General features: G+C 41.6%; 1 protein-coding gene across 2 annotated transcripts in view; it reads left to right on the top strand.

Annotated features, from left to right (window-relative positions):
* Positions 1 to 10,261, top strand: part of Rdx (radixin) — an 80,135-nt gene extending 69,874 nt beyond the window's left edge. Inside the window, exons 14-15 of one of the 2 annotated variants that reach the window (XM_047516199.1) lie at positions 7,840 to 7,929; positions 9,652 to 10,261. In XM_047516199.1, the coding sequence (XP_047372155.1) occupies positions 7,840 to 7,906 (67 nt within the window). In that variant the 3' untranslated portion in view covers positions 7,907 to 7,929; positions 9,652 to 10,261. The remainder of the gene's footprint in view (positions 1 to 7,839; positions 7,930 to 9,651) is intronic. The other variant, XM_047516197.1, reaches the window with a different exon arrangement.
* Positions 10,262 to 20,882: the final 10,621 nt, after the last annotated feature.

Raw genomic sequence — 20,882 nt, 5'->3', positions numbered from 1 at the left:
AACATCATCCATAGTCTAGCCAAGGAGACAGAAGAGTTGAGAAATAATTGTGACGACAAACCAAGTAAACAAGGGATACATGGAAAGAACTGGGAATCAGTTAACCTCTTGCTAACATGGGTAAGGCAGGAGAGGTTAGTGTAATGGTAAGTGGTTACCCCCACTAAAGCCTCCTTGTCAGATGGAGGGAACATCTCAGTGGATGTCGTTACGAGAAATTTCTAATGCTAGAACCCAGAACTTCAGCTGGGTGAGCAGAGGCTAGTAGCCAGCTCCACCACCATGTATAGGGTGCTGCTGAGTAGTGGCAGGATTGCCTGGGGCTGTGGGTTGCGAAGTTAACTTATAATCTGGGCTACTTTCAGAGACCTCAGGAGAGGTTATGAATTCTGGATGTGCTCTGTGCCTAATCAACCTTGGTGCGGGGGGAGGGAGGATCCTTCCATTTATTTATCTAAACATTTTAGTGCCTAGAACCTACCAGGTGCTGAGTATTAGTCATCTAGGACATCACAGTGACGAGGCCCTTGCCCCACTGAACTGACCTTCAACAGGAAAGACACAAACACCAGCAAACAATAATTTACAAGTTGCAAATTGTAGTATTAGGTTGAATCATGTGAAATTACCAATATTCAACCATCTTATCGAAGTGATTTTATATCCACTTAATGCTATGAACAGGAAACAAGACTGAGTAGGAAAAAACATAAGAGGGTGAAAATCAGGGATCGAAGGTCAGAAAAAGCCTCTGTGAGGTATATAAGTTGCCACAAGAAGGAAAAGAAGGCTATCTCTTCTTCCTCAGTTTAAAACATGATGGTGGATGCAAATGACAGAGGTTTAAAAAATAGGTGCACCAGGCCGGGGGACTTTCTACCCAGGAGTCTCAGACCCCATCCAAGGGGAAGTGCAGCAGCTCTTCCAATGTGGAAGGCCCAGTGTGGCCATACCTTCTGACCTTCCAAGATAAGCCAGAAAGCAGCTTTCAAAGAAAAGCATTCATAGATATTAAGTTGAAACATAACTTTGTGTGAAATCTGCCAAATTTTACATGTCAGCTATTTTGGAAAATTTTAGAAAAAGCTTTGCACCCCAACAAGATACATCTATTTGCCAGAAGAGGCCCATTAGATACCAGTTTGCAATCTCTTGTAAAGTATTCCAGGCAGGGGGAATGGCACCAGCAAAGACTTTCAGGGCTGGACTTGTGAAGGAGGGCAGTATGTCCAGAGCCAAGTGAACCCAGAGGAGAGTAGTGCAGAAGATGAATTTGGAAAGGGGCCCAGACCATAGGGGCTTCCTAAGCCACGGTAAGAAGCCTACAGGATCGAGGCCAGATGTCTGCTGAGTAGTGTGACCCTGGAAGACAAAAATACTGTTGCCAGACTTAAGCTAAGAAAAGGTTAATTCAAAGAGGATCCAGGGACAGAAGGTGCAGATGTGTAAGGACAAAAGTACAAATTTCAAACCATGTGCCCTAGAGCCACAGGGCTGCATGTACCTGGAGGAAGGGGCACCTTTTCCTAATCCACACAAAGATGTCAAGTCTGCATGTGTCCTTGAAGGCAGGTATATTCCACTTCACAGGTCAGGTAAACCACCTAAAGACAAACATGGTGGCAGAGTCTGCATTTGGATTCTGGTTTTCTTTGAAGTAGAAGAGAGCATGTCCTTGTGTGTGTGTGTGTGTGTGCAACAAACTACATTTTTAGTTTAAAGTCAAATGAGACATGTTTACGTGTTCTATGTAAGCTTTCAGTGTCTGCATAACTCAATGAATGTATCCATTAATTAGAGGCCAAGATGAATATGTCATATCTTAAGTTTAAATCGAATATAGAGCAGCAGTGAGCTAAGATCAAACCTGTCGCATGTGACATCAGGCTCATTCAGCTATGTGGGATGAATTATTGACTCAGGCTAGTCCCAAGCTCAGCACTGCACAACCAGGGGGACACAGTTTAGATACAGAGTTGGGAAGTGTGGTTTATTCTTGCAGGGGAGAGAAAGCATCTTTTTATTGTCTGTTAAATGTTCCCAAATCAAAAGAAGGATCTGTGGCTGAAGAGATCTTAGAAACCTAGAGAAGTGAAGTTGGTTTTGGGCAGGAATAGGCTTTTGGGGACACTAAGAAAATGTTTCAGTAATGATATGAAGTCAACTCAGTCTGGAGAAAATTCAAGAGGTTGTGGATGAGAGGGAAGAAGGCTCATGTCTGGCAAGTTTAAGCACAGGAAAGCGAGACAAGGAGGAAGGTGGCCTCGGCCTGATGAGGTCCGAGAGATGAGTTTGATGTGCTGCACTTCGTTCAGGTTTCCAGTTCAGGCTAATGGCTTTGGTGATGTTGCAGGAAAATGCTAAAGTACTTTTCAAACTGAATATGACCAAGTATTTCATTAAAATTCATCTGTCAGTTGTCACTTATTAGAATATTTGAAGAGACAAAGTAGCCTAATTAATATTTTCCAGACTCTGTATGTGGATTGTCTGATTTACTTTGTAGATAAAAATGAATGTAATTTAACTATACAATTCTTTAAATAATAGCATTTTTGCCTGTGAAATTAAAATTACAATTTTAAAGAGTAGAATTGCCTATATTTTGCTTTTTTAGATTAGATTAGTTGATTCTATGTTATCAAAGTAGACAAAGGACTGGTAAACTATGTAAAGGTCCAATACTAAGTATTTCTTTACTTGGTACCAAATTGACTCTGCAGCTGCTGCAGAAGAGCAGCTACAGGCTTGTGTGCACAGGGGAGCAGGCCGGGACCCCAATGCAACTTCATCCACAAACACTTCCATCCTGAATTTCATGCAACTTTGTCATGAAAGGCTTGATTTGGGGAAAAAATATTCTGAAATCATTGTTAGTACCAAAACAGGTGGGAAGCCAAATTTGGTCTATAAATCAGTTTGCTGATGCCTGAATTCAAGGATTGAAGAAGCAGTCTTGTTCCTCCTAGGGCAGTAGCATGGTTTTCTCAGCTGTTCAGAAGTTTGATGTGATCATAGTAGGGTCTCGTTTTGTTGCAGTGAGGGGATTTCCTTACACTCTGAAAAACTTTTCAGCAGAAATGTCAACTAGCATGTGTCACAATTAGTTGGAGGGCTTTTTAAACACAGACTGCAGGATAAATTTCTCATTCAATAGGTGTTGGAGGGGCCCAGGCATTAGCATTTCTGACAGGTGAAGCAATGCTGCCACTTTGGGACCACACTTTGAGAATCACGGTTTAGAGAGACGTGAGCACCCAATGCTGTGAGATGACATGGCTGCTTCTTTTACTCGCTGTCCTACAGGAACTATTGACTTTTCTACATAGATGATTTGTTTTCTACATAGATGACTTGTGAAATTCGAATGGTTCAAAGACCAAAGCTCATTGGAACCAAATTCCTAACTGCCCCATCTGTTGTTGTATTTTCCATCATTTTTTGTTTAAAAAACTTAAAAACAAAGAGGTTGGTTTACAACAGTGTTAGGGAAAGAGATATGCCTAGGAGAAATAGAAAGGAATATACTATATATACAAAAGAGATACCAATATGTCAGTTTAGAAAATAGTTCATTGCCAGTTGCTTTGCTATTCTTGATTACATCATCCTTTGCTTTTACTATGTTTGTATCCACAAGCAATATAATTTCCAGTGTTGCACATACATGAACCTAACTATTTCATTACACACATACACATATTTTGATGTCTATAGTTGTAGTTAATTCATTTTCACTGCTATGCATTTACTTATGAATATACTAAAATTCATCCATTCCCCTAATGGATGTGAATTTAATTTTATTTTTTTTTTTGGTACCAGGAATTGAACCCAGGGGCCCTTAACCACTTACCCACATCTCCAGCACTTTTTTATTTTTTATTTTGAGACTAGGTCTTGCTAAGTTGCTGAGGCTGGCTTTGAACTTTTGATCCTCCTGCCTCAGCCTCTGAGCTCCTGGGATTACAGGTGTGTACCACTGTGCTGGGCCTGCTTTCAGTATTTACAAAAAATTCATAAATAATATAATCATAAATACTATTGTCTTCTAGTCATATCTCTACTCCTGAATATGAGCAATACTATTTCTATGGCAAAGCCCTAGGGAGGGGAATTGTTTAGTTACAGACTTACTTCCATCTTTATTAAGTAACCATCAAATTGTTTCCCAAAGTAAGGATTTACTCACATCTTTACCACACTTGATATAAACTGCACTTTTTAATTTCTGCCAATTTGAAAGATTTAACATGGTATCTTATTGTGCTTCTAATTTGCATTTTCCTGATTACTGATGTAGTTGAAAACTTTTCTTATGAGACTTTCATTGCTTTTGGAATGACTTTGTTTTTGCCTGATTTCTATAGCAAACAGCATGTTTCTATTGCCTGTTTACCTCTATTTGATTAGCTCAGAGAATTTCCTCATATTCTGGTTACTAATCTTTTGACATTTAAGGGTTTTATAGATGTCTCCCCTTCCATGTCTCTTTTTTTTTTTTTCCTTTTTATGACTTTTTTTTGGTACCAGAGATTGAATCCAGGGGCACTTAACTACTGAACCACATCCCCAGCCCTTTTTATTTATTTATTTATTTTAAGACAGGGTCTCACCAAGTTGCTTAGGCTGGTTTTGAACTCACGATCCTCCTGCCTCAACATCCTGAGCTGCTGGGATTACAGGTGTGCACCACTGTGCCCGGCTTATGAATTTTTTTTTTGATGAATAAAAATTCTAAATGTTCTTGTAGCTTAATTTATAAATCTGTCTCCACCTGATTTATGGGGATTACCCGGCACCATGTGTCTTTAAAACATTCTTCGTCCTCCGGAGGGCAAAAAGACTTTCTCCTATATTTTCATATAAAACTTTGTGTTTTTTCCCCTAAAAGTTTGGTTATTTTTATATTTAACTCTTTAGCTAGAAAGGACCTTTGTGCATGGTATGAAGTACTGATGACTGTGTTCATCCTCTCCCCAGAGCCTGCATCCACTCGCCTCCATTACTCTGTTCTGTTCCACTGGGCGTGTGTCTAGCCTGGGGTCCCTACCTTTCTGTCATACCTACTACTGCCTTGCTTTTTTAGATTTTAAGGAGTCAGTATCTGGTTGAGCTCTCTTGAGAAGTTTTTCCACTTTATCTTAATAAGTTCCTAACTTCTTTTGACTCTTTGTTCTTCTACATAAATTTTAGACTTAGGTTAAATTGTATGGGGAAAACATTTGGAGACTTTTGGTGGAAAATGAACAGATTAGTTTGGGAAGAAATTATATCTGTACAATATTAACCATAGTTCTCTTTCTCCATTTATTGATGCCTTCCATAATGCCTTTGTTATTTTATTTTCTTTCTAGGAGTTACATTTGAAAACTATTTTGTAAGCAAACAATTTCTTTTTGTTTGCTTACCTTTAATTAAGGAAATTTGCCTTTTTGGGTGGGTGGGGGGGTGCCCTGGGATTGAACCCAAGGAGCTTTACCACTGAGCTATGTTCTTACATTCCAGTCCTTATTTTCTAGTGTGAGACAGGGTCTTGCTAAGTCGCTGAGACTGGCCTCAAACTTACCATCCTTCTGCCTCAGCTTCCTGAGTCACTGGGATTATAGGTATGTGCCACTGTGCCTGGCCTGAATTCTTATTGTTTCTAATAACTGGCTAAGTCTCTTGCGCTTTCCATATAGTCATCTTCTGCAAATAATGAATTTTCAATCTTTCTTCCAATACTTAAGCATTTTATTGAGTTGATGGGCTAGAACTTCCAGTTCAATGTTGAATACAGGTGCTGTCTCACTTCTGACTTAACAGGTATGCTTCTAACATTATGCCACTAAATATGTTGGTTTACGTGACCTTTATCAGATTAATGAAACCTTCTTTTACATGTATATACCTATTTTTCTAAGAATTTTTTTTTAATTGGGGGAGGTTTTTTAAAAAATATATTTTGTTGTAGATGGACACATACCTTTATTTTTTTATGAGGTGCTGAGGATTGAACCCAGTGCCTCGCACATTTGAGGCAAGTGCTCTACCACTGAGCTACAACTCCAGTCCTACTGGAGGTTTTAAAACTTATTAAATGCAATTCTTACGTATATTGAGATAATTGGTGCTTTAAAAATTTCGTTAACATTCTTATTTTGATAGATTTTCTAATGTCAAATCAAGTATATGTTCCTGGAATAACTTGATACAACCATGTCCTATGACCCAGCACTCTACAAATCTGGAGCCCTGGTCCTGGGAATATTCTGCATTCTGATTTGTCTCCACGCCTGGATCCCCATCGGTTGTTGCTGTTGAGTAGTTTAATCTCATAGCTCCACCTGGTGGCAATCTTTGGAAATTTCTGATTTCTATATTGACCTTTTTCCCGTCAGGGAAATGTATGCAAGCTGCTTCCTCTTATCACTGCTAACTCCTTTGTTTTCTTTCTTGTGCCTTAAATCCACTTTGCTCCCATCTACCTTATATCCCATCCTTCTTTATCTTGCTCTTCTAAGTTTTCTCAGTATATTCATGAAAATCATTCTCTTTTCCTTTCTTTGCTCTCTCTCTCCAGTTTGTCCCTTTATGAATTTAAATCTCCCTCAGTAGTGGTTAATCATGGTGAGAGCAGAACTGGCGACTGAAGGAAAAAATACAACTGTACAGTTTGATAGAATCAAGTGTCAGCTCTGCTAATCTTCCAAGTCCTGAAAATACTTCCCTTTAAAATGTTCTTAAATTTCAAATACTACTTAATCATCTTCTAATGAATTCTGCCCAATTGAACATCAAGCTCAAGTATTAAATGAAAACTATAGAACTGTTAATAAGTCTCATTGGATCTATGTGCCTTTATTACCAGCTTTCACAACTGTGGGGTTTCTAAAGTATTTTACCATACAGACTCAGTTTCTCATTATAGGTTAAACTACCTGGAAACAGAGCTACCATCCATAACAGTTTTCAGAGGAAACAAGCCAGCCCAGATGTCCTTTTGGTACATAATCTATGCAGAAGACAGAGACTGACTAACTTCTGATTGCTTATCTACTAGTATGGAAAACACTGTAAGCATGATTCTCGCCAGTCCAGGAACTGACAGATGAGTTGGCCAGTTTGGTACCTTCTTTGTTACATTAATCTGATTTTTGTTTTCTGTCTGGTATCTCTAAGGGCTATATCTGAGAATGGCAGGTGAATCAGCTGAGGAAGACAGAGTGGAGAAATCGGGCTGCAATTGTTCTCTGTGGCCCCTATAATGTGGCTGCCTGGGAGGTCACTTTGTCTTAACCCATCCCACTCTTGTAGCAGGCAGGTAGTGTATATTGAGAATCCGCTTGTTCGAAGATAGCAACTACTGATTTCAAAGTAGGCACCACAAAGTACTTTCATTAGGCTAGTTGTTACCTGAAGGAATTTCGGCAGTGCCTCGATTAATCAAGAGAGAACTTGAAATATTATATAAAATCTTCTAGAGCACAAGATTCTGAAGTTCTGATATTTATTGCTTTGAGACCCATTATTCTTGTGAAATTGATTATTTGTGGAAGTTGCTGCAACTCTTAGGGAATTTTAGGGCCTATTTTAAGGGGTGATTTAGTTACTCTTATTTCTGTATTCTAATAGTGTAGTTTTGAAGGTGAATTTATTATTTTTTTTTAAAGAGAGGCCAAAGATTAGGAAAGAGAGCTGCAATCTGTCAATTTAGTTACCCAGTGGGTCCTATGATAATCCAGAGATGTTCCTGGCATTTCGAACTACTGAGCAGGCAGTCCACTCTCCCCAAACAGCTTTCTTCTGTGTTCTTTTTCCAAATGCTTTCTAACATTTTGATGTCTCTTTTGAAAGGTGGGGACCCAAATTGTATGCATTGTTCCAGATGAGATCTTGCCAGAGCAGTATAAAGCAAATGTAACAGGACGAAGGCTCCCTGACCAGGTAAGTCCAACTGGCAGCTGTTGCCAGGGCTAACCCACCCTCCCAGCAGACCTGCCAGGATGCTGGGTAACTCTAGCTAAGTGTGATATATTTGCAATAATACTTTAAGATTTGGAATAAGTATCCATTATGACAATATTGTTTTCTAGATGTTTTTCATGTGACAGAAAAAAAAATGGTCATATGGGTTCACATAAGATGGGGAAGTTTTAGAAATGATTTGCTTCTTTTGCCTTGAATTTTGGATTGCTCAGAAATGAGCTGAAGGTCATGTTAGAATCTTTGGCATCTCTTGGCTTGACTAGCACCATTTCAAAATCCACTCAAAGGGCTGTGACACATCCATCATCATTTGCTGTCACTCATTTTGAAAGGGGTGTAGCTGATTCTGAATTCATAATTCAGCTAGTCGTATTCCTGGTATTTGAACTAGAATCCTTAGTTAAAACACATTCCTAATGTTTCATAGATTGCTATGAACATATTAGATATTAATCTTTAAACCTTTATTTCAATGCAGAAATTCATTTATGTAACACTTTCCATTTTTTTCCATTTTGATTAGCAAAATTCTCAAAATTAAAATCCACCTGTTTTATAATTTTTCCTCATTGATTTTCATCTGTTAATGTTTTTCCTTTTTAGAATAAATCCTTTGAGGGAGTCTGATTCTGAGCTAGTGTCATCAGAAATAGGAAAAGACAATTTCTGCATGACTCACCAGAAAAGTCAAGTTCAGATGACAGATTTTGAATTATACAGAAATGAAGTTATGAAGAGAGCAAGGGAGTTGGCAATTGTCACATCCTTCAGCCTGAAATGTCACACAGTCCTCAGCCTTAGAAGAGCTGCTGGGGCCCCTCCACAGCTGATTATAATGTTACTGACCCAAGAAAAAGCACAGGGTCTTCTGAGTGGCTTTCTAGTCCTCCTACCATTCTTAGGCCTTTCCCTCAGTGCTGTCATCCTGATAGGGCCTGGGGATTATGGTGGTGAGGAATTAGAGGTGACATCTAAAGCCATAGACAAGATAGAGCTGACTGGTTTCTTCAGGGACAGAACCCCCTACAGTCTCAGGGACAGATGGTATCCAAATTATTAATCAGCCCCAAGGCTGGCACAGCCTGTATCTTCAGACCACAGACTTCTGCCCTCAACCTCAGGCTTGCCTTTTCTCTGAGGCTCTGGGCTGATTTTAGCTTTCCAGGCCAGGTAGACCTGACCTGTGTGTCCTTTCTCCTGGATTCCTGAATTGTGAAGTGGCCTGAAGCAAGTGTGGGGAGCTGATGTAAATAAGGTAAGCTCATTCTTTGAGCACACATGTCCCCAGGCTGCTCAACTCCTTCTCTTGGGATTCATGTCACAAAGGTTTGCGATGTGAACTCGTATTTATGCTACAACCTTACACATGTAAGGTTGCTCTAATTCTGCTCTAATTCTGGAGCAATGCAAAGTCTACTGTGCTAGGCTCCTCTTAAGGGTAAAAGTCATCCTTGCTGGGCGGAGGCCTGAGTGGAGAGTTTGTGGAGTCACCCATGTCTTGGTGCAGCCGGTGCATCGTTCTGTTCCCCTTCACAGCTCACTAACCAACTCACCTGGGGCCAAATGTGAACTGACAGAACATGGAGAAGGCATCCAGGATCATACCTTTCGCAACCCCATTCTGGTAATGGTTGAGTTTTCTTAGTGACTTTGCTGTTGACTTTCTGTGTCTTCTTGCAGGTCCCTGGCAGCTGACCCATGGCAAGCTTTAGGATAAGGACATACCAAGACAGCTCTATTGTTCTGAATGTGTACTTCCCCAAAGTCTGGATGGAATCTCAGCTGGAACTGGATGGACCAGTATTCCCTCAACCAGGACTCTTGCTGATGGTTCTTTCCTCATCTCTGTTGCTATTGGTTTTCCCTTTCTTGCTCTTTTCAAACCTGTCTCGATTGCCTTTCCTAGGGACAGACCTGAGGAAGATGGGCCAGGACTTGGGACTTCTGCCTTGCACCCTTCGGTCCCAAGCCAGCATCCATGATACCCGTCTTCAAGGCACCATTCCCCAGATGCCTGAAGGTATCAGCTTCTGAGAACCCACTTGTTTCTGCATGATCAGCTTGTAAGGAGGAATCTTATGGGGAGAATTTTAAAAAATTTTCCACTTTAAAAAAAAAATGTGTGTGACATTTTGGCTTTGATTTGAGCACTAACTCAGTGGTGTATGGCTTTGTTTCCATGTGCACTTCTGTGGAATCTGAAGAAATTGATGCAACACACCCTTTCCTGTCTGGGCTGTTTGTATAATTGTATATAAATGTAGCAATAAATATAGTCTAACATCAGCCTGCCTCTTACTTTCCACTTGATTCTGCATCCTGGGTAGTAGGCAGTGACAATCACACTCTCAAGGAATTGGCCTCCTGACCTGTGGGACCTGCCTGCTCAATCTTAGGTTCTAATTTCCTCTGATTTCACAGTGTTAGTCTGGAGTTGGGCAGTGTTTGGAGAAAGGGTTCAGGAGAGTACAGTGGAAGAGCTGGGAAGTGAAGTGACTTTATTAATTCAAGAAATGGCATGGAACCTGGCATTCCAGGAGGTTTGAAGGCCTGAGAACTGAAGTTCAGAGGATTGGGTGAGTTTGTGACTTGAGTTAGCTATTTTGATAGTCACTCATGTTCTTTAAGAACATTTTGTGCTGCAGTGATGTGGCAGGTACTTGCTGGGCACATAGGTATAAAGATTTTCAGAAAACCCACACAAATATGGCAACATGAAACAGAATTTTCCATCTGTCACTGAAGGTTTTCAAGGATCCTAGGTCTGATTGTTTTAAAGACAACTCCTGCTACAGGGGACAGTTAAGCAGATAACTCTTTATTTGGCAGGTATAATAATACTGTTCGTCTAAAATCAAGGAATAAGTATTCGAACTTATCTCATAATTGATTTGAAATCTTTGGTTATCAGCATTTTTGTAACTTAAGAGATAACCACATACTTTGTTGTGGTTCCTTACCAGATTTTTTCTTGATCATAAGCAAATTTGGCATAAAATTAGTCAGTCATGAGGCATAGGAAGGCAATGTAGCAGAAAGCTGGAATGTCCTTCAGCAAGGATTTGCAGCACTTGAAAGAGTACTTTTTGTGTATTAAATGCACACAAATACACACCCACACACCGGAAGGGACTTGAGGAAATCATCCGGTTGAGCCCTCTGAATCACTGAGCAGATAGTCTCTGCTGACTACCACTTCTATTCTTACTTCCACCTGTTAATTTCATCAGAGATTAGATTTCTCAGAGAATCTGAGCCTCTGGGTCAAAAGATAAAGTCTGCCTTCCATAGCAGTGTTCCATGTGAGGCCACTTTTTGAATCCTTTTCTATGCATAATTTTTTCTGGCTGGGACTAGTGGTACAAGAAAAAATTATTAGAAAAGAGCAGGGGAAACTTATCGGTGGCTTCTGGTTATAGTGTCATAAGAGATAAGCCTAATTAGAGATGGTGCTAAATAATCCAAAGTGGCAGAAGATTGAGGATTTGCACCCTGTGGGTGTTAAACTTGGATGTGGATTGTGGGCTCTATTATTAATCCGTGGCCAGAACTTGGCTCAGTCACTCCAGTTCTTAGGGCCTCTGATTCCTTTGCTGTAGAATGAGAGGTTTGGACTGATTTCCACATCTAAATTTACTTCTATTCATAAAGAAGTATGAATAGAAGTATTCCTCCTTTGGGAAGGGTAGTCTACTTTTAATGCTAAAGAGCAGGTCATGAGATAGCAAGAATGGGCAATTGAGAGGCAGAAGGGAGTGATAAAGATTGTTCATGTTCAGATACTTAAAAACTAATTGTTAAAATAATGACAAGTACGTAGTTGAACCCCTTCCAAGGAAAGAGAACATACTGGGCTCTCACTTTTTACATCCTGCTGGCTGGATTTCTTTGGGTCTTGTTTCTGCACGGGACAGCAAGACTTCAGTCTATGCTCGTCATTGGGACAGACAGGTGGAAAGTTGAAGACTCAGAACAAGAAGCCACTTTTTTCACTCACAAACCACCCACAGCCAGCAGACCAGGTGGGGCCATGCAGAGCGTTCCTGGCTCTTATAACTGCTAGGCTTCTGTCCTCGTCGAACTATCTCCTGCTGTCCATGAGCAAAGTTGATTCATGTCCAAGCAAAGGGGAGGAAAGCTATTTACTTGTAATCACTAAATAGTCCACATCCACCTTTAAGGAACACATTCTCCAGGCACCTCCAGTGTAGATCTGACACTTACCGGCACAATGGCCCTGGCCTGGTGGTTCACTCCTCCTCCCTTTCCAGGAAGATGGGACTTTGGTGAATTTGAAAAGGAGCCTGTACAGCATTGTCCTGCTCCTGAATTTTCCTTTTGGAAACCGGCTGTCTGCAGGAAGCCCACAGCTCCTCCATGCCCTTGTCTTACACAGGCAGGCCAGGCTCCCCAGGGTCAGTATTAGGGAGGAAGCCCAGTTGCTACAGTCAAAGCCCACGTTTTCCAGCGTGAGCTTTAGCAATGCTCAAGGGACTAGCCTTCACCTGTTGACTCTTTTGCTTTATTTCTCAGCTGACCTAGCACAGTGGTTCTCACTTTCATGTGCATTTGAATCACATGGAAGATTTGCTCAAAAAACAAAAGCAAAAACAAAAAACAAACAAAAAAAAACCAGATGGCTGGGCTCCATGCCTACAGATTCTGATTAAGCAGGTCAGGGATGGGGCTCAAGAATCTGCATTTCTAGGGGCTGGGGCTGTAGCTCAGTGGTAGAGCACTTGCCGAGCATATGTGAGGCACTAGGTTCAATCCTCAGCATCACATAAAAATAAAATAAAGGTATCCATCTACAACTTAAAAAAAAAAAAACAAAAAACTGCATTTCTAGCAAGTTCCCAGGTGAAACTGAGGCTGCTCTATTAGGCACCCAACTTATGACCGAGGAGCACTTGGCTGAGAGAAGGAGTTCTATTTCTTATTCCCCTCAAACTCCAGAAGCACCAAATGTTCTCAAGGCTGTATGAGTCAGCTGGACAGCCTTTGCTAAACTGGGTCTGGCAAACATTCCTTGGTCAGAATGACTAACTCTTACAAATCAATATCCTTTTCTAGTTCACAGCCTTGGGGAGAAAGAAATGGTTATGGATTATACTCATTTTGGTTCTAAGGAGAACACAAGATAAATCAATGCCAGCTGTATATCAGTCCTGAAATGGTGATTATAAAAGAGAATCCAAAAGGCACATGAAGCTCTCCTTTGATAAAACCTTACAGAACACTATGCACAAATTAAACTTTTAACTGGGCTTTTTAATAAAGATGGAGCCAGAGAATTTTATAAATTTTTCTTAGAAATATAAAAGACAAACATTTGCAGACCAGGGAACAGCATGAGAAATCCTAATAAGCTGTATGTATCTGTGAAATCAGCAAAAGGCAACCAGAGCAGCCAGCCCGCTGCCCGGCCCCATGTTTCTCTCAGGCCCTAGGCTCTCCAAGAGTCAGCACCACCCAGAATCCTAAGGGACAGATGCCTTTCTGGTTTGTACTTTATGTAAATAATCAAGTCGTTTCAGCATGAACTCTTTAGTGCCTGATTCTTTTACTCAACCGACTTAAGAATTCCTAAAATTTGCTGTTACCCAATCTGCCTGATGCAGATCACATCACACCTTTCTCTGGTCTTTGACATCGAACTGGACGATGCCTACACAGCCAGTCCTCCCCACTTCCCAGCCAGCACGTCCCAGCGGGCAGGCCCTAAGTGACTGCACCGGGCTCCAGCTCCTACGGGAAACGCCTTCCTTCCCTTACTCCCTTTCTGTCAGTCAGAGGGTGAGGCTGCACCAATGCTGACACGGGTCCACCCAACCGAGGCCCTTTCCTCGCTCTTGGGCTTTTGCAGGGTGCTCACCCCCTCCCTTGGCTCCACAATGACACTGTCCCTTCAGTTCATATTTCAAGGTCAGAACTAGTCACACAACCCCTCTTAGCCACAAGGCAGTTGGGAAACATGGGATATTCTGTAAGTGTCCGAGTCCATTTTGTGTTGTTTCAGCAGACTATCTGACCCGGGCACTTCATAAAAGTAAAGAAGTTTATTTGGCTTACGCTTGAGGTGGTTGGAGGGTTCAAACATCATGGCTCCAGCTTCCTAGTGAGGGTCCCCTGGCTGCAGATCACCGGTGCAGAGAAACCAGAAGGGAGTAACTGACCTTTTGGGTGGGTGGGTGAGTGGTCTCAGCTGTAACCACCTGCTCTCGGAAGAGCTACATCAATACCTTTCTTAGGTGTTGCCCTCCTGATCTGATCGCTTTTCACTAGGCCCAACCTCTTAAAGTGATACCACCTCAACACTGTCACACCAAGCTTCAGCACAACAAATGCTGGTGGGACAAACTCAAACCATATGTAAACCATAGCAGCAAGCATTTGTTACTCTGCTACAGTGATCAAACTGGCTTATCCTTGAGTTCAGGAGTGCCAGATTGTCCCACCTGTACCTCTGTTCTTAGGTACCCATGCACTCTGGCCCCTCTCCATTATTCTATAGTGTGTGCTTTCTGTATACCCAGAGACCTCCAGGGGGCATGTCTGGAGAACATTTTTGATTGTTAGGATTGTGTGACACTGGCATCTAGGATGCTGGGAAACATCTTGCAATGCAAGGACAGTTCTCCCACCAAAGAAGTACCCAGCCCTAAACACCGATAAACAGCATGGCTGGGAACCCTGAGTGCCACTGTCCAGAAAACTGTTTCACCTGTGCACAGCTGTGGCTCCATTTATATTGCACCCGCAGGTGAAATACAGTCATGGTGGACAGGCTGCTGCCCTGGCCTCTTCAGTGTGACGATGACTAGAAGAAATGAAGGGCAGAAATGACCAGCTGAGTGGTGGCAGAGAAAGAAACTTGAGTGATATTTGCAAACACTTCCCCGGTCTCAACATACAGAAGGAAGCGGCCAGCGGAGCGTCTCACCTGGAGGATTCCTCCCTTCACCCCTGCTATGGCTGGGCCGCAGGGAAGCTCTCAGAGGAACTGGCAGGCCCCAGCGTATGTGCTCAGGCCTTGCTCACCCTGACGTCCATGTGTTGTTTGTCACTGCTTTTTATCTGGTTTGTGACTGAGCCAAGCTGAAGGTAACCCACATCAGCAAGTCTGTCATTGCTTTTCCTCACCGTGGACTGGTGCTTATGGTCCATAGGTTGTGCCCAGTATTGGTCTCATGTGACTGTCATTCTAACTGTTTTTTTCTGCTCTTTGACTTTGGACCAGTCATTACTCTCTGGACTTTAATTTCTACACCTGCAAAAGAATGAATCAACCTCTATAACATATGTGTTAAATTTTTATTTTCCTCCCCAAGTAAATAAAATATGTAAGGGCTCAGGACTCATTTTCAATTCCTTTTGGTTTAACATGGCAATGTTGTTCAGGTGTCCTGGTACCTTGGGGCAGCATGATCTCCTGGCCCTGTGGGATAGTTATTAGAACGTACCCTAAAGGCAGAAATGAAGAGACTTGGTACAAATTCTGAGAAATAATTGTGCATGGTGATGAGGAACAGGGTTAGCCAAGGGATTCCATTCTGCTCTCCATTTACTCTGCAAACATTTATAACCACCCACTGGGGCCTGGGCACTGCTCTTGGCACCAACAATGCAGGGTGAGCAGTTTAAAGGGGACCCTGCCCTTCCTGAGCTCCTAATGTACCTCTGTGCAGCAGCAGCCCTTGCTGGCTAATAACTCCAGGGAAGAGGGTAGATTAGAGGTTGCAGTTTTTTTCCTCTAAGAAAGCTGCTAGAGTAGTGAGCTAGCAGCTGGGTGTCTCTCCCACCCGCTACCCTCTCTCATGCTCTGCCTAAGTTCAGGAGCACAGCAGGGTGGTAGAAGGCAGGCAGGGAAGGACAGGTAGGGGGTGTGAAGTATAGATGCCAGGGATGGAATGCTTGTTCCCAAAGCATTGGGAGCTGACTAGGCTGCTCTCAACTCCCAAGGCTGCCTCCACTTGGGTCCAAGGTGACTAACAATGTCCGTTTTAGGCTGCCAGTTTTCTTACTGGAAGCAGAACACATCTGTCTACACATTGGATCTCATGTTTTGCATCTTGATGGTTTTCTTAAAGAATAAAATCCAGAGCAGTGCAGAGAGAGCTAAAGATTAAGCATTCTGTGGGAATCTGTGGGATTCTTTTTAAAAGAATAAATCGTGGTTGCTCATTGGAGAGTGTATTTGGGGACCTGGAATTGGGAAAATGAGGACTTCATGTTCAGAGATAAAGGTCAGTGGTGACAGGAATGATCACTTGCTGGGTAGCAGCTCTGGACCAGGCGTGGGGTTTTAGTTGTCACTCTGCCACTTGGGCTTAGGCCCAGGGTTCTGCATGTGGTGGACGGCCATGTGGTGAGATCCTTGTACTGCACCACCCAAGAGAAAAAACTAGTATGATTCTACTTCAGAAATCTCATTTGGTTCCTTGATTTCTTGTCCCCTGAGTTGGTCCTGCTGTGGGTAGACCATTGCAGCAACCTCCCCATTGCTGACCCTCCCCTACTTTTGCCAACCCCTGAAAATTGTGGCCCAACACTTGCCTCCTGTTTAAACGTCTTTCATATATTTTACTGGCCCCAATATTACCTATTTTCCTGGCCTAATGAAATTAGTGAGGCTGGTGTCAGAGACCAAATTAGAGGGTACACATGTGGTCAGAGATATCCAATGGAAAATGAAACAACTGTGCTGACGAAAGTAGAGGCATTCAGACTTGGCCTCAGGGTATCTATAACCTCTGCTTTGTGAACTCCTTAATATGGTCAGTCTGAACCTCTCTGTCCTCAGAAGATGCTCTATCATGCCTCCTTCCTTCTGGGACTGATTTTCTTCTTCTTTTCTTTCCCTCAAAAGCAATCGACCTCTTTTCCTAGAGCCACTGCCAACTGGGTAATTTCAATGTCTCTGAAAACCACTGACTGGGAAGAATGAGACAGAGTTGAGAATGCTTACCTTTCCAGATGACTCAGAACCAGAAAGGATGTGGGGGGAGGGAAGGAAGGAGCTGCTAGGAAGGCCACTGCCTGGATGGAGGCTCTGGGGTTTGTAAGAATCTGGCCCTAGTGCACCGTCATGTGCATCACTACCCCAGGGGCCAAGAGTTCTCCAGTCCCCCAACTCATGTCTCCCACTGCTCAATGCAGGCAATGAACTTGAACTAGAACATGCATTTCACTCAGCTCCTCCCTTTGCCGTCTTTAACATGTATAACTGTAACACAATGTGCTTTGTCCTCATCTTGTTAATTTGGCAACATACATAGCAAACCCATAAATCTCCTCTGGACTTTATTGAGTAGATTTTTATGTAGTTACCAAATTATATTTGCCATGTCCCTTAATCTTTTCACAAGCATATTTGAAACAATTATTCAAATAAATGATAATTATATCCTTGGAAAGTACAGAGAGAGAGAGTGAGTGTTGAAGGCTGAGGCAGTGAGAAAGCCTGAGCCCTGGTGGGCCCCCAATCTCTGGAGAGCTGAAGGGGGCCCTCTGTGCACCAATTCTGGCTCATTTAAGCCTCTGGACAAGAGTGGGAAGTGCATTTAAACCTTGTATTCCCTATTCTTTCAATGTTCTGTCCCTCAGTGAACTCTCCAGGGGAACTGGGAAGGGAATCTATTTGGTCACCTAATTAAATATTCTTATTTCTAATCTCATGCTGAATTTGTGCAAAGAGAAAGCACCGGAAAATGCAAATGGCAGCTGCTTCAACATAAAAGGTGCTGTTTGCCATGGGTATTGTCAGGAGACTGAGAGCTAAATGGGACTTCTCAAAAGACGTGCTGGAAGGGCTCTATGTATGATTGGAAACATTAGAAATAAATGTTCTGCCTTTTACTCTCTAAGACTACAAAGAATTCCCAGGCTCTAAAACAACCCTCCATCACAACAGAGAGCTACTCCATCTTGCTTATTGGAAGCAGTGAGTGGGGTTGAGCTTTTCCTTGGACCCTGAACACTGCACCCTAGTCAGCAGGCCATCATCACAGCCTTGGGTCAGGTAGAGTTCTGGGTAACCTTTCTTCCAATATAAATGAAATCTGTGTCATGACTGTTCACACATGAAAGCTGAGTGTTGAAAGTATGTAGGACTACTAAAGAAGAGAAATAAAAGTTCTAATTTTACATTTTCCTCAGTACTTCTCTGCTCCCATGTAAAATGAAAGCATGTTTAACTACGTGCAGCTATGGTGTAACTAAATTTTTGTAGAACTCATACTGAGTATGGTCAGGGGCCAGTTCCTAGAGATTCTAACCATGGGTTATCCTTGAGCAAGTGTTTTCCCTTTCTGAGTCATAGTTTTCTCATTTCTAAACTAAGGATAATGCTTGTTTCATAGAATTTTAATTTAAATTATGTAAAAATATAGTACTGGACCATCATATATGAGTGGGTTTAATCTCTCCAATTTGGAGAGCAGAAGTTATAAACTAGGAGGAAGTGCTTAAAGACAAAAACAGCTACCTATCTTCCCAGAAATGTGCATTGTCCCCCTGCTCTGTCCAGATTGGTTATGGGTTCTTATGCCTTTCCAGGGTTTGTGTCATGCAGGAGAGCAGACAGGTTTGCTGGGGTCACCTTCAGGAATGAAAGTAGAGTTGAGAAGGATGTCAGTAGTGAAGTCTAGGAACTACTTAGCTGCAAGACCTTTTTTGAAATCATTGTCATTCCATTTTCCCCCCTATTATAATATATAGAAAAACTCTTAGACCAAGAAGAGCCTAGTGACAGGGTAGCAAGAAAATATGTTCTAAGAATTCCTTGAGCTGGGTGTGGTAGCACATGCCTGTATTCCCAATGGTTTGGGAGGCTGAGGCAGGAGGATTCCAAGTTCAAAGTCAGCCTTAGCAACTTGGAGAGGCCCTGAGCAATTCAGTAAGGTCCTTTCTTAAAAACAAAAACAAAAACAAAAAACAAAACAAAACAAAAAAACTCAAAGTATTGGGGATGTGGCTCAGTGGTTAAGCAGTTAAGCATGCCTGGATTCAATCCCTGATACCCTCTTCCCCCAAAAAAGAATTCCTTGAAGGTTAAAATGTTACTCTTAAAATCCTAAAATCACTACACCATTGAATATATCAAATCACATTGATTGTCAGGATTCATACTCTACCAGTGTAAGTGCATTGAACTTCTGAAAACTGTTGTGTATTTACATGACAATGGCTGTCATGTAAAAAACATCCCCTTACTTACTGAACACACACTATAGATTTGCATGTCCAAAGGGTCTTAGTAGTTTCAACTCATTTAGTCTTAACAGCCCTAGGAGATAACCAGTGGGGGTTTCATTACCCTGTTGAGTGATTTGCCAACTTGCTGACATCTATGAGACTGGGGTTCCTACTCTGAACGCTTGAGGCTGAAAATTGCATCTAGAAAGGAATACACTTTTAAAATATTACTTTAAAAATCTTAAGGGAAAGCTTTAAAATGTTAAAAGATTTTTAAAAGTTCTTTAAGTCTTTTCCAACACTAAAGTGAAAACATTAACTCTACAAGAGTACCTGAGGCTGCAGTACAAATGCTAATAAGTACTTATATTTAACTCAAGAAAGGCTCAGGTACAAGTGTTTTGCTTTGAATAAATTCACCATTAACAGTTGCTTTTTAACAAAACTCCTCCTTCCAAACATTACTTAATTTATCAGTATGTAGTAACTTTCTCTTCAGACAACAGCACTAGATGGGGGAGAATAAAGTATTAGCTCTTGTTAACACTGCAACCCAATCTAATGTTATCTTGGATTCTCAGCTCAGCCTGCCAAGTACCCGGGGACCTTCTCCCACCTAACATTTATTTTGGATATGCTGAGTTCTGTGACAACTACAACTCAACATCAGTAATCAAATCTGCTGACAAAGTCAAAATACATTGTCTAAATCCACAAGAACCTGGTTAAACAGCTTATGCTAAGACAAGAGGGAAGAAAAGAATAACTGACAATGGCAAATAGCAATTTTAGGGAAAAAATAATAAAAAAAGCAAAGGTCTGAAAAGCAATATAGAAGGATAAACCTGCTATCTGAACTAATATTTTATGCACTGATAGAACACAAGTATATTTAATCATGGAGATCATTAGAACATTCCATTACTTACTGTGACCATAACTAAAATAGTGTTTTTTCAATGACAGTTGGGTCAGGAATATGGTTTTCTGGAATAGCTGGGACAAAGTGAAAATTTCAGTTTCACTTCAGCAAGAATGGAGTAGATGCATCATTGTATGCATTTGTATCTGTCCTTCAATTATCCTCATGTCTACTGCTATCACCACCATCCCTTGGTGACAATAAAACTGTCAGATTGGCATGAACAATATTTTACAATTGAGTTTCAAAAAGACTATGAAAGATAATTTGCCCTGATTCTGCCTATTGTGTGTATGATATACACATTACCATAGCAACATGTGCAGGACTTGAACTGGAATACAATCCCAGCAGCCGTCTGCAATCTTTTTCAACCTGAGCAGAACAGTTCCTTACAGTGATCTAGGTTCTTCAGTCTCAACTATCAGAGAAATAAAACTTTCCATTTATTTTCCTTGAGATCTATTCAGTCTATTTTAAAAAAATCCTTATTCACCTTTGACTATGCAGATTCCAGCCCTACCACAAGGTGAACCTGAAGACAGATGTGCCGACCCTGATTCTCTTGGGCCCTAAGCATGTATTGAGGTTTCACACACGAGTGCTCAAACTTGGTGCAGAATCCCAGTACCTACCACCAATGACACCCAGCATTTCTTATAAACTCCATAGACAAGGTCACTTGTTAGTAATCAGTCTGTCTTGACCAGATACCTGATGAGACTTCAAAGTCACCACACACATACCTTAGTGACAGATTAGAAAGAAAACACTCTCACCATCTTAAGTTGGA

This window comes from Sciurus carolinensis, chromosome 11 (assembly GCF_902686445.1).
Source record: "Sciurus carolinensis chromosome 11, mSciCar1.2, whole genome shotgun sequence".
Classification (NCBI taxonomy): Eukaryota; Metazoa; Chordata; class Mammalia; order Rodentia; family Sciuridae; genus Sciurus; species Sciurus carolinensis.
This window is presented reverse-complemented; position numbering and strand designations above follow the sequence as displayed.